Source organism: Salvelinus sp. IW2-2015, linkage group LG4q.1:29 (assembly GCF_002910315.2).
Source record: "Salvelinus sp. IW2-2015 linkage group LG4q.1:29, ASM291031v2, whole genome shotgun sequence".
NCBI classification, from domain to species: domain Eukaryota; kingdom Metazoa; phylum Chordata; class Actinopteri; order Salmoniformes; family Salmonidae; genus Salvelinus; species Salvelinus sp. IW2-2015.
The window spans coordinates 75,516,145-75,530,466 of record NC_036842.1 but is presented as its reverse complement, the minus strand read 5'-3'; the positions used below and the strand labels follow the sequence as shown (position 1 = coordinate 75,530,466).

Genomic DNA, 14,322 nt, shown 5'->3' with positions numbered 1-14,322 from the left:
ACTCTTCCATTCACTCTCTCTCACACACAGTTTCACTCTTCCATTCACTCTCTCTCACACACAGTTTCACTCTTCCATTCACTCTCTCTCACACATAGTTGAGGTGTTTGAAGGCTTCTCTTTAATAATTCCTTTAAATGCTCTGTAAGTGTGTTTCTCTTCAGCTTTCCCTGTCTGACAGACCACCTCACCTCTAACCTCCCCTGCCACCCTCCTCTCCCACCTCACCCTAATCTCCCCCACCTCAGCCCACCCTGAACCCCTCCCTTGCTTGACTCTGAGACAGACAACCGCCGCTCACCTTTCATCAAACCCTCCTCTAACCCACTCTTCCTCTAATCCTGTTTTTTGGCTCTGATTCCAACAAACCTCCTTCCACGTGGCCTAATTCTGGTGCCTATCAGGGTTAGGGTTAGGGAACACTCCCTTCCAAATCAACAAACGGGAAACAAAAGTGCCAACAAATAAATCATCCATGTGTAAATTTGAAATCAGGGTGACATGACAGTTCCATTGCATTCCATTCAGATCATTAGTATCTCTTAATAGGGGCCCATTATTTAGTCTACTTGCCCTCTGAGAACCTAGAAACACAATCAGCAAAACACTAACAACGTACCAGCAATACCACCCCACTACCCAACTACATGCACACACACACATGCACTCAAAAATGCTGTCTCACCCCTCTGCTCAAATATTACCCTGCACACAAAAGCCTCTAAAGTAAACACACACACAAACAGACACACACACCACCTTTACCTGTGTCAACTGACCTGTAGGTGTGAGATCCTCAGTGGGTTCTGTTCTTAATGCCTAGAGAACACAACATACCTGCTGGACCACAGGAACACACACAGCCTTCCACGCTGACCCAGGGAGTGTGTGTGTCCTCACAGCAATAAACACAAACTAAGAAACATAAGCGCAGATACACAAGCAAACACCACCAAACGTACAGAATGAAACAGGGACGCAAACACACTCACAAAGACAGCACTTGAACACAAAAATCACACACATACACACACACTACACAGCAGCTTAAGAAGCGTTTCCTGAGGATAACTTATGGCTCAGAGGCTAAACCCTGGGGGTGGGATTTATGGCCAATCAGAGTACTTAGAGAGCACTAGCCAATCGAGGTGCCTAGAAAGAACGTACTAAAACAGCATGGAGGTTAGAGACAGGGGTCAAAACTCACCTGACTATTCCCTTTTGACTATCTGCACATACTTCTCTGGAATCCCTGGTGGTTGAGTGTGGCTTCCATCAGGCATTACAGGTCTGGGTTGTGGCGTGAATATAAAGATGTGGCCGATCAGACCTATTAATGATCTGGTCACAGTGGAGGTAAGGGACACACGTCTTATAAGGGAGTTGTTTGAGCCAGTGTCTGTGTGCGTGTGCGAGTGCGTCTGATTATCAGGCTTTAGAGAGAACATGCTAATCGGGCTGACAAGGGATTACCAATCATATGTTGGCTTTTAACCCTGACATCCTCCCCCTTCTCTAGACACCAGAGAGAGAGAGAGAGAGAGAGAGATGTATTAATGCTTAATTTAATATCATCTTAATGTTGGCACACCAGACCAGTCACTTGTTGTGATGGCTGGCTGTAGATCTCTTGCTCTGATTATGAATAGCCATGTCCATCTAGCCCAGCCTTTGATCAAACATGTCAGATCATTTCAGATACTTGAGCTGCACTTGATTGAGCTTGCCCAGTTTAATGGAACCAATGGAATAGTCCTTTCAATTATTAACATAATGACATAATGACCCATGTCTGGGTTGGACATCATTGTCAGTGTTGATTTTATTACCTCTGTTATGACATGCCACCACTAGATGTCGGACCTATAGCTGTATTCAGAGGTAACAGTCTCTCTTACTCGCTCCCTCTCTTTCCTCCGTGACCTCTCCACCAGCTGGTGTTTACACAGGAGTTTACTTATCCTCATTAAGAGGAAATTAGAATAAATTATCTGTCTGAACCACATAACCTGTAGCAGAGGAAACTGCTGTGACAGTGTAAAGTCAGCTGTCATAAGGTGACAGCACATCTGTTGTGTCTTTATTGTGACCGTGTTATGTAACCCTTATGGAACACATGAACTGGTGTGTGATCACTGTCCGTAACAGTCTCTGTGTGTGTGTGTGTGTGTGTGTGTGGTGTTGATGTGTGTGGGTGTGTGTGTGTGTGTGTGTGTTGTTGTGTGTGTGTGTGTGTGTGTGTGTGTGTCGTGTCGAATGTGTGTGGTGTGTGTGCTGTGTGTGGTCGTGGTGTGTGTCGCTGGTGGCGTGTTGTTGTTGTGTGTGTGTGTGTGTGTGTGTGTGAGAGAGAGAGAGAGAGAGACGAGAGAGAGAGAGAGACGAGAAGAGAGGAGGAGGAGAGAGGAGAAGAGAGAAGAGAGAGAGTGTGTCATCCGTCAACCGCCTTTAATTCTCCTCCCGTGTTGGGCTACATTGAACAGGTCCCCAAACAAACAATCCCACATCTCCAATTGTTCCACTGGTTCCGCAGTATACACAGCTGGACACCCGAACACAGACCAGACCAGAGCTTGATCACCTGCATAAAGCTACTAGTCCCAGTTGGCTCATGGAGGTTCTTGTCTAGATGTGGTTTTGGCTGCCTAGGTTAGTTAGTAGACACAACGCTTCAGATAGATCAGATGCTGGGTCCCTGGAGGGGTACAACTGATAACAGGACTTAATGTGTCTGTCTGATCAAACCCATCACTGGAACACATAACATGTTGAAACACCCACCTCACTGAGAGCATGTGTGTGCCTGTAGCAGTTATCTGGCAGCCTGTGTGACCCTAATGTGGGTTCATTCTCCTCCAGAGTATTGTCTTTACTAATGAGAGAGGGAAGGAGGGAGGGGGAGAGAGAGAGTGTAGAGCGGGGTGGAGGGCAGAGTGAGAGAGAGATAAAAGAGGGCAGAGAGAGAGAGATATTACAGAAGGAAGGTCTGCTGATCAGTCTGTTCAGGCAGAATGTTGGAGGATGCAGGGTTCAGTATTCAGAGAAGAAACATGATGACATGAATCACTACATCCGTTTACACCCATCTCACTCCCCCTGCCACACACACACACACACACACACACCCACACACACACACACACACACACACACACACACACACACACACACACACACACACACACACACACACACACACGTCAGTCCTTGGCTCCCCTCCAGTCTAAAAGGCCGAGCCAGGTTTTAGGTCAACCTGAGCAGGAATCCACAACACTCAGCTGAATGTTTTCTTTAAAGGGGGGAGGTACAAAAGAAGAAAAGAGTTGTCCCTGGGGCGGGGGCAGCGGAAGTGGGTCTTTGACACTATGATCAAAATAGAATCTCCTGGGCAGATAGAAGTATGGAAAGAGGGATAGATAGACATACAGAGAAAGGAGTAAATAGAGGCAGTCCATTTAAGGAAGGATATAGAGACCAGAGCAGAGTGAGGCCCTGAGCTGCAGAGTTATTCCACTCCATTAATTCCCAAACTGTGTTGTGCGCTGTCGGTCTCCCACATCAAGGCCTCCCACATATTTGTGACCCTAAAACAGCCCATACAAATGTGTCTAGCCAAATGCTAGACACCAATTATGAAATACTTTTCTCATTGAAAATGTTTTTTGGGGGGGGCTAATTCTTCTGCTCTGTGCGAGTTAACCCACACAGTGCTTAGTGTTGCGACTTTCGGTGTGCTCATGGTATGGCTAGAAGTTTGAGGGAGTTTACCTTCAGGCGAATTGTATGTGCGTGCGTGCATACGTGCGTGCTTGCGTGCGAGAGAGGGGAGAGGATACACAGACATGCCTTGTGCCCAAATTGATGACTTGTTTGTCTCGCAGCTGAGAGCCAAGTGAAAACGAATCGATTCAGTCAGTTCAGTCAGTCGTCCTGATGAGCCCTTCCCAGCAAGCTAGTTTATGCTGGCTAGCTGGCAACGACAACAGCGGTGGCGCTATTTTCAAGTTTTATTAGTCGTATGTACAGGATACACATGGTATACAAGTTTAACGAAATGCTTACTTGCAGGTTCCTTCTCAACAATGCAACAACAATAAGAAATAATACAATTTAAGAATACGAACATGAAGTCAAAACTTGTAAAAGAAAGTGATGTTTATTTTAATGGGCGAGGGAGAAATAACTTATAGTATTGGTCACCATCTGGAATCTTGATGCCACCGTGACATGCCAATTAGCTAACTTAATGACAAGCCGGTGTGAATGACCAGATCAACTGTGTTGTATCTAGGTGCTTCCCACTGATGCTTCCCACTGGGCAGCTGTATCACATGTTGCAGACGGTAGCTAAAGTCACCAATTTGTTCCATCGGACGTGATTATATTTAGAGTAAGTTAACAGCCTACACGAGAAATAACTTGTAATATGGTAGTAACTATCTGGATGTCACTGTGATACAGTCTCAACACACATTTACATTTACATTTAAGTCATTTAGCAGACGCTCTTATCCAGAGCGACTTACAAATTGGTGCATTCACCTTATGAAATCCAGTGGAACAACCACTTTACAATAGTGCATCTAACTCTTTTAAGGGGGAGGGGTGGGGTTAGGAGGATTACTTTATACACTATCAAAGCGTCTTGTGAAATAGACCCAAATTACTTATTCAAAATGTGTGACCGGTACACCAAAAAGCTCATTTTTACAGGATTTGATCACAACACATTTTGTGTGTATTACACAATTTTCTTTCATCATAACGCATGTGTGTACATTACACGAATTCCAATTTGTTGTGGCGAATATTAGCTAGGCTAGCTAGGTAGCTAAAACTAAAGTGATTGTTAGGGGATATGGTTAGGGTTAGGTTTAGGGGTTAAGATTAGGGTTAGGTAACATGCTAGCTAAGTAGTTAATGGGTTAAGGTTAGGAGTTAGGTTAAATAGTTAAGGTTGGGGGAAGGGTTAGCTAACATGCTAAGTAGTTGCAAAGTAGCTAAAAAGTAATACGTTGTTGCAAAGTTGCTAATTAGATAAAGTTGATTGTGATGAGATTCGAACAGGCAACCTTTGGTTTGCTAGATGTTCACGTTCGAACACGCAACCTGTGGGTTGCTAGACGTTTGCGTTATATGCCTACCCATCCTCCGACCAACCTCCCTCCTATTGTTTCTGTTTTAAACTTCTTCAGGCTAGGGTCTATTTTCCTCCACTTCCTGTCTGACTGACGTGCCCAAAGTAAACTGCCTGTTACTCAGGCCCAGAAGCCAGGATATGCATATAATTGGTACCATTCGATAGAAAACATGAGACTATAACACAATTGATATGGTAGGAGAAAATCCAAAGAAAAACCAACCAGAATTTTCTTTTTTTTTTGAGAGGCCATGCTCTTACAATGGAAAACTATGGGTCATATGCAATTCCAGCTCCCAGATTGCAATTTCTATGGCTTCCACTAGATGTCAACAGTCATTGTTCAAGGTTTCAGGCTTGTTTCTTCCCAAACGAGGAAGAATTTTGAGTTTTGGTACTGGGAGTCAGTCTGTGCGAGCGTGACGAAGAGGACACACACCTGCTAATTTTACTTTCCTATTGAACATACTTCTTTCCGTATGAAATACTATAGTTTAATTACATTTTAGGGTACCTGAGGATTCAATAGAAATGAATTTTGACTTGTTTTAACAAAGTTTAGCGGTACCTTTTTGGATTCCTTTCTCTGCATGTTGAACGAGTGTATTACTCAGATCGATGGCACCAACTAAACTGACTTTTTGGGATATAAAGATATAAACAAAACGACCATGCATGTTGTAGCTGAGACCCTTTGGATTGCAAATCAGAGAAATATTTTCAAAAAGTAAGTGAATATTTAATCACTATTTGTGATTTTATGAAGCCTGTGCTGGTTGAAAAATATTTTGATGTGGGGTGCCGTCCTCAAACAATCGCATGGCATGCTTTTGCTGTAAAGCCTATTGTAAATCGGGCAATGCAGTTAGATTAACAAGAATTTAAGCTTTTAACCGATATAAGACACTTGTATGTACCTAGATGTTTAATATCCATAATTTTTATGATTATTTATTTGAATAATTATTTATTCCAATTTCACCGGAAGATGTCGACAGGTGTCCCGCTATCGCAGAGAGGTTTTAAGTCATCTACTGTTTTTATCTAGAGCTGCCGCTTTCAAGGTGAGGGACTCTAAACCGAAAGCTTACAAGAAATCCTGCAATGCCCTGCAACGAACCATCAAACAGGCAAAGCGTCAATACAGGGCTAAGAATGTGGCAGGGCTTGCAAACTATTACAGACTACAAAGGGAAGCACAGCCGCGAGCTGCCCAGTGACACGAGCCTACCAGACGAGCTAAATCACTTCTATGCTCGCTTCGAGGCAAGCAACACTGAGGCATGCATGAGAGCATCAGCTGTTCCGGACGACTGTGTGATCACGCTCTCCGGAGCTGACGTGAGTAAGACCTTTAAACAGGTCAACATACACAAGGCTGCCGGGGCCAGACGGATTACCAGGACGTGTGCTCCGGGCATGTGCTGACCAACTGACAGGTGTCTTCACTGACATTTTCAACATGTTCCTGATTGAGTCTGTAATATCAACATGTTTCAAGCAGACCACCATAGTCCCTGTGCCCAAGAACACAAAGGCAACCTGCCTAAATGACTACAGACCCGTAGCACTCACGTCCGTAGCCATGAAGTGCTTTGAAAGGTTGGTAATGGCTCACATCAACACCATTATTCCAAAAACCCTAGACCCACTCCAATTTGCATACCGCCCAAACAGATCCACAGATGATGCAATTTCTATTGCACTCCACACTGCCCTTTCCCACCTGGACAAAAGGAACACCTATGTGAGAATGCTATTCATTGACTACAGCTCAGCGTTCAACACCATAGTACCCTCAAAGCTCATCACTAAACTAAGGATCCTGGGACTAAACACCTCCCTCTGCAATTGGATCCTGGACTTCTTGACGGGCCGTACCCATGCGGTGAGGGTAGGTAGCAACACAGCTGCCACGCTGATCCTCAACACTGGAGCCCCCCAGGGGTGTGTGCTCAGCCCCCTCCTGTACTCCCTGATCACCCATGACTGCATGGCCAAGCACGACTCCAACACCATCATTAAGTTTGCAGACGACACAACAGTGGTAGGCCTGATCACCGACAACGACGAGACAGCCTATAGGGAGGAGGTCAGAGACCTGTCAGAATAACAACCTATCCCTCAACGTAACCAAGACTAAGGAGATGATTATGGACTACAGGAAAAGGAGGACAAAGCATGCCCCCATTCTCATCGACAGGGCTGTGTTACGTTCCCCAGTTTCTGTGTTGTAGTTTGTATTTGAGTGTGTGTGTTTCAGGAGATGGCTTCCTGAATTCTCCCCAAGCAGCTGATTGGAGCTGACCCCGCCCCCTCGTCAAGTTACAGCTGTATCCGATTAGACTCCTTCTGAAGCTATATAAAAGCCAGTGTTCTGTTCAGAAGAGAGATGATTGCTGAGAGAGGAGGCTGATGGCTGAGGGTGATATACTGTGTTGGTTGTTCTCAGAGGGAGATGATTAGTGTGTCCTGTATTGGTTGATTGGTTATGTATTTTGTGTGTCAATAGCACGCAGTGTTTTGATTATTGAAATTGTTTGGATAATTCTGTTTAATTTGTTCCCAGGGGGGAAGGGGAAGGCACCTAGGGAGTGCTTAGGCAAGAGGCCCGCGGGCATATACCCGTAGTATATCCACTGTCTAGGAACACTAGGTAAGACCTGGGCGGACCACCCCCTGTATTTTGGTTAGGTAAGTAGTGGGTAGGCAGGTAAGGTAGGAGAGGGGGCTTTGATATTTACATTCTTTGCTTTGGTTCCATCCAGCCCCTTTTCCCCATATTACCGTGTGAAGGAATAAATTCCTAGTAAACGGTAATTCTCTGCCTTTTGTCATCCTTACTCGCACCTACAGTCCATACCTCCTTCACTTGACGGGGAGTTGAGTTGTAGCAGGGTGTTGCGTTCCCTCTTCTTAGAGGCGTGCGTAACAGGCTGTAGTGGAGCTGGTTGAGAGCTTCAAGTTCCTTGGTGTCCACATCAACAACAAACTAGAATGGTCCAAACACACCAAGACAGTTGTGAAGAGGGCACGACAAAGTCTATTCCCCCTCAGGAAACTAAAATGATTTGGCATGGTTCCTCAGATCCTCAAAAGGTAACATCGAGAGCATTCTGACTGGTTGCATCACTGCCTGGTACGGCAACTGCTCGGCCTCCAACCGCAAGGCACTACAGAAGGTGGTGCATACGGCCCAGTACATCACTGGGGCTAAGCTGCCTGCCATCCAGGACCTCTATACCAGGCAGTGTCAGAGGAAGGCCCAAAAAATTGTCGCCACCCCAGTCATAGACTGTTCTCTCTACTACCGCATGGCAAGCGCTACCGGAGTGCCAAGTCTAGGACAAAAAGGCCTCAACAGTTTTTACCCCCAAGCCATAAGACTCCATAAGACTATTTGCATTGTGCACTTTGTGTGTCCCCCCAACCCCTCTTTTACACTACTGCTACTCTCTGTTCATCATATATGCATAGTCACTTTAACTATACATTCATGTACATACTCCCTCAATCAGCCTGACTAACCGATGTCTGTATATTGCCTCGCTACTTTTATAGCCTCCCTACTGTATATTTTTTATTTCACCTTTATTTAACCAGGTAGGCTAGTTGAGAACAAGTTCTCATTTGCAACTGCGACCTGGCCAAGATAAAGCATAGCAGTGTGAACAGACAACACAGTTACACATGGAGTAAACAATAAGTCAATAACATGGTAGAAAAAAAAGAGAATCTATATACAATGTGTGCAAAAGGCCTGTCTTTTTACTGTTTTATTTCTTTACTTACCTATTGTTCACCTAATACCTTTTTTTTGCACTATTGGTTAGAGCCTGTAAACATTTCACTGTACAACCACTGTTGTATTCACCGCACCTGACAAATAAACTTTGATTTGATTTTATGTGATTGAAATTCACTGTATACTACAAACAAAAGTTTTTTTGTGTGCCTGTCACGAATTTCCAATCATTTCAAAATAATCTGTGATACTGGGTTGATAGTCTACCCACTTGGCACACACTGGTTGAATCAACATTGTTTCCACATAAATTACGTGGAATAGACGTTGATTTGATGTCTGTGCCCAGTGGGTAGTCCTACTGGCTACCGCTGCTCAATGAGGAGAGTTTGCGCTGCTGGAAACACAACGTGCACAGTGTGTCCTTATGCCCGAGTTCTGCTTGCTGAGCACTGCTGTCCTATAGTAACCCACTGGGCAAAAACTGATTCAAACAACGTTGTTTGCACGTAGTTTCAACAACCACAAAATATGTGATCACCTTGAACCAACGTGGAAAATGGAATGGATTTGAAAAAAGTAAGGGAATTTCGTCTAATTTCACCCAACTTTTAAACTACATCCAATCAAAACTAGACATTGAAATGAAGTCTGTGCCCAGTGGGTAGCTAGATAGATAATACCAAGCCAGTGTGACAGCTAAAGCACATTTGTTGCTTTTGAAGTCTGATAAAATCTACATGATTCTGAACACTCAAGTCCTGACTTCGGCAGACAAGTTTCAAATTCTAGCCTACAGCATAAACTAGTATAACTACCTAGCTGTGGAGGGCTCATTAGGACGTCTGACTAAACCGAATCCGTTCGTCCCCACTCAACTCGTATGCACCAGGCGTGTCCGTATAGCCTCACCCGAGATAGAGATCCTGCCTGCATCCAGATGTTTCGTGTTTCTGTGACGCGCATCGCTCGTTGACATCGGGGAAGAAGAGCTGAAGTCCGGGTGGACGCAGTTCAGATAGACGGTGTTGGAATAAGGACATAACTTGTTGGCGCTTCTTTGTTTGTCAAATTAACGTCTCAAATGAATCGATTTGAATGTCAAATTATCGCATTTAACTAGGCTATTTAAATTCCTTGTCACTACTATCGAGTAACTTTTCATGCGGATTTGAGGCGCGCAAAGTGTGAACCGAAGGGGAACTTTCTTTCTGCCGAGGTGTTCACACACTCTCAACCAGCCGTGGGGGAATGGAGGTCCACTGGCTGAAGACCCTGCTGTGTGTGTTGAGTGTGTGTTCGTCCCTTCGAGCCCACCCTATAGATCAAAACCATGAGAACGGTATGTGTATACGATATTGACTCCCGCAAAACTGTTTCTCAGAACAATGGTTAGGTTGCACGGTGTATGTGTGCGTATGTGTGTAACATGATTTGATGATAAGATTAAAAGTATGTCTGCCAGGATCTGTTAGTCATTGTATCTCATTAATCAGTGACTGTGTTGAAATGTTAGACTACTTTTTGCATTAATTTAGGATCAGTTACATCATTGGAACATCGACACTGTGTGTAGACCGCACAGTCTCCCTCTCTCTACCTCTCTATCCAGATCTGGCACCACAGGTATAAAAGTGATCTCATGACTTGGTCAGGTAAAGCTCTGGGTCCTATCCGTAGGCTATGAAAAACAAGTATTATTTTAGATAGCTTCCCTTTTCATCCGTGCTATGACTATAGGGCAGGGGTTTTTCTTGTTGGGTTATGGGAATTGGAAACACTCCTGGCCTCAGGTGGATGAAACCCTTTCAAACTACCAGAAACCTTGTTATTATTCATTCTGAATCTGATATCAAAAGAGCCAGAGACAACCACTTCAATAGACAACATACACTACTCTGTAGTTTAGTGAACTACTTAGCAGGGCTGAATGTTATGCAAAGAATGGTTATAATGTCACATTAACTCTATACATACACACAATGTTAAGCAGTAGATTTGAAAAATAAAAGACAGACAGGTTTCAATGCAGAAACGTCATTGAATTTTATGTCAGAATATGTATTATTTGTTCATCTGATCACTGTGTTCTGACATCTGATCCATCTCGAATCCCACCGTACCTTCTCCGCTGTGCAATCCGGTTTCCGAGCCGGTCACGGGTGCACCTCAGCCACGCTCAAGGTACTAAACGACATCATAACCGCCATCGATAAAAGACATTACTGTGCAGCCGTCTTCATCGACCTGGCCAAGGCTTTCGACTCTGTCAATCACCATATTCTTATCGGCAGACTCAGTAGCCTCGGTTTTTCTAATGACTGCCTTGCCTGGTTCACCAACTACTTTTTGCAGACAGTAGTTTGCAGTGTGTTTCGCAGAATTCATTGGTAGGCGATGTTGTGTTCTTCGGTCCTCTGGCCAGTCGTCTGATGGGGGGTTCTACAGGGTTGCAATTCTGGCCGCGACTGCTTTTTTCTGGTATACATGCAATGATGTGCTCTTGGTCCTTTGGCGGCGAGTCCGTCCTGTTATTCTCCGCTCTGTAATCGCAGACCCGACACCGAGATTGTCCTGATATGAGTACTTTCGGCGTGCCCATTTCCGTTGGAGCACTTGCTGCTGGAATCTAACTCTCGCACACGCGGCTTTCCAGTGATCGCGTCAACGCTCCCTTTGCCAGTGTGCCCTCCCAACTGCTCTCTTTATATTACGCATATAGTGAAATCTAAATGCATGCTTTTCACGTGTGTGTCTCAGTCTGGCCTGTCACCATATTGTCGTTTCTAGCCCCGTCTTCTTTTTGTTGCTTATACGCCGATTCTAGCATCACTGCACTCGCCTGCGTGTTTTTCCCGACTCTAGTAAGTTGTGTGTGACAGTCTATAAAGTACACTTTGTAGGTTGTTTCTTGGCTAGGATATGCTGCAGAACTCTGCCGTCCCAGATTCTTTACATATAAAGCATCTGTCCAATCTCAAAATTCAAAATCAAATCAAGAATCGCTTTCTATTCCGCAACAAAGCCTCCTTCACTCACGCCGCCAAACTTACCCTAGTAAAACTGACTATCCCACCGACCTCGACTTCGGGTGTCATCTACAAAATAGCTTCCAACACTCTACTCAGCAAACTGATGCAGTTTATCACAGTGCCTCTGTTTGTTATAAAAGCACCTTATACGACCCACCACTGCGACCTGTATGCCCTAGTCGGCTGGCCCTCGCTACATGTTCGTCGTCAGACCCACTGGCTCCAGGTCATCTACAAGGCTATGCTAGGTAAGTGCCGCCTTATCTCAGTTCACTGGTCACGATGGCTACACCCACCCGCAGCACGCGCTCCAGCAGGTGTATCTCACTGATCATCCCTAAGCATAAAACCTCATTTGGACGCCTTTCCTTCCAGTTCTCTGCTGCCTGCGACTGGAACGAATTGCAAAAATCTCTGAAGTTGGAGACTTTTATCTCCCTCAACAACTTTAAAAATCTGCTATCCGAGCAGCTAACCGATCGCTGCAGCTGTACATAGTCCATCTGTAAACTACCCACCCAATTTACCTACCTCACCCCCATACTGCTTTTATTTATTACTTTTCTGCTCTTTTGCACACCAGTATCTCTTCTTGCACATGATCATCTGATATTTATCACTCAGTGTTAATCTGCTAAATTGTAATTATTCGATTTATTGCCTACCTCATGCCTTTTGCACACATTGTATATAGATTCTCTTTTTTTCTACCATGTTATTGACTTGTTTATTGTTTACTCCATGTGTAACTCTGTGTTGTCTGTTCACACTGCTATGCTTTATCTTGGCCAGGTCGCAGTTGCAAATGAGAACTTGTTCTCAACTAGCCTACCTGGTTAAATAAAGGTGAAATAAAAATAAAATAAATAAACTGTGCTTTTCTGCAATTATTCATTATGTAAGCTTTATGTGAGAAAGGGTTAGATGTAACACTTTACACAGTGGACTCTGTAACAAGGCAGGGTTACATGTAACACTATACACAGTATGCGCAAGTCATAAAACCACTGACATTGTGTTGTCCTGGTCTCCATTTGGCCGCAGATTATCCATTATATTGACCAGATACTCTAGTGGCCACTCTAACAATGAAAATACATTTCTTAAAAAATGGAAGGCAGTCAGGAGGAGGCTAGATCAGGTGAGACCATTTTAGCCAATGTGTTCTATTTATATCAGTATACTCGTAACAATCTAAACATTACAAAACTTATATTCGATCAAATAAGGCACACATAGCAATAAGGCACACATTTACAAATGCTGTTTTGAATTAAAATAAAATTGTACCTAAACACTGAAGAAGGCTGTAAAGCCGAAACGTCTGAGAAAGCTATCCCTGATGCGGTGAAAATAGTTAACATTGAATAATGAAGTAAGCTTTATGCAACATCTTTTTGAGTGCGAACCCATTAAGTGGTTAGAGCGTTGGGCCAGTAACCGAAAGGTTGCTGGATCGAATCCCTGAGTTGACAATGTAAATATCTGTCGTCCTGCACCTGAGCAAGGCAGTTAACCCACTGTTCCCCGGGCACCGAAGACGTGGATGTCGATTATGGCAGCCCCCCGCACCTCTCTGCTTCAGAGGGGTTGGGCTAAATGCGGAAGACACATTTCAGTTGAAGGCATTCAGTTGTACAACTGACTAGGTATCCCCCGTTCATTACACCACTTCCTTTGTCTGAATTTGCAGTATTTACACATCACTCAAGCTTCTGGGAGAGCGCAATGGTTCTCTTGATTACACATAGCAAATAAGCCATTCCATTTTTTTGTTAACCAAATTCGACACTCATTGACCATCATTAAAAAAATCCTCGATTGGTGAGAGAAATAAATAAATAAAATGCCACCAGCTGGAGAAGACAGATTCGCTACACCTCTTCCTCTCTGATTTGGCCCACCAGAAGTTGATTCCCTGGCGCTCACTGTAGGAACTGATTGCCTGTAAAATCCATATATTTAATCAGTCTGTTGTCCCCACTTCCTTCAAGATGTCCACCATTGTTCCTGTAGACAAGAAAGCTAAGGTAACTGAACTAAATGACTATCGCCCCATGGGACTCACTTCTGTCATCATGATGTGCTTTGAGAGGGTATTTTAGGACCATATCACCTCCACCTTAGCCAACAACCTAGACCCACTACAATTCGCATACCACCCCAACAGATCCAAGGATGAAGCAATCGTCATTGAACTGCACACTGCCCTATCCCACCTGGACAAGACCTATGTAGTGTTCATCACTATGCTCGGCCCTAGGTCAGAACCCCTTCCTGTGCAACTAGGTCCTGAACTTCCTGATGGGCTGACCCCAAGTGGTGAAGGTGGTCAACAACACCTCCACCACGCTGATGCTCAACACGGGTGCCCCACAGGGGTGCGTACTCAGCCCACTCCTGTGCTT

At 44.4% G+C, this 14,322-nt stretch overlaps 2 protein-coding genes across 2 annotated transcripts in view; one reads left to right on the top strand and one right to left on the bottom strand.

The window, feature by feature from the left end:
• LOC111962547 (cadherin-related family member 5) overlaps window positions 1-1,038 on the bottom strand; it is a 47,529-nt gene extending 46,491 nt beyond the window's left edge. The window contains 1 exon segment of the mRNA XM_070443125.1: window positions 780-1,038. The gene's annotated coding sequence lies outside the window, so the exon portion shown is untranslated.
• An 8,681-nt stretch (window positions 1,039-9,719) lies between these two features.
• Window positions 9,720-14,322, top strand: part of kcp (kielin cysteine rich BMP regulator) — a 46,184-nt gene continuing 41,581 nt past the window's right edge. The window contains 1 exon segment of the mRNA XM_070443124.1: window positions 9,720-10,224. Coding sequence (XP_070299225.1) covers window positions 10,134-10,224 — 91 coding nt within the window. The 5' untranslated portion in view covers window positions 9,720-10,133.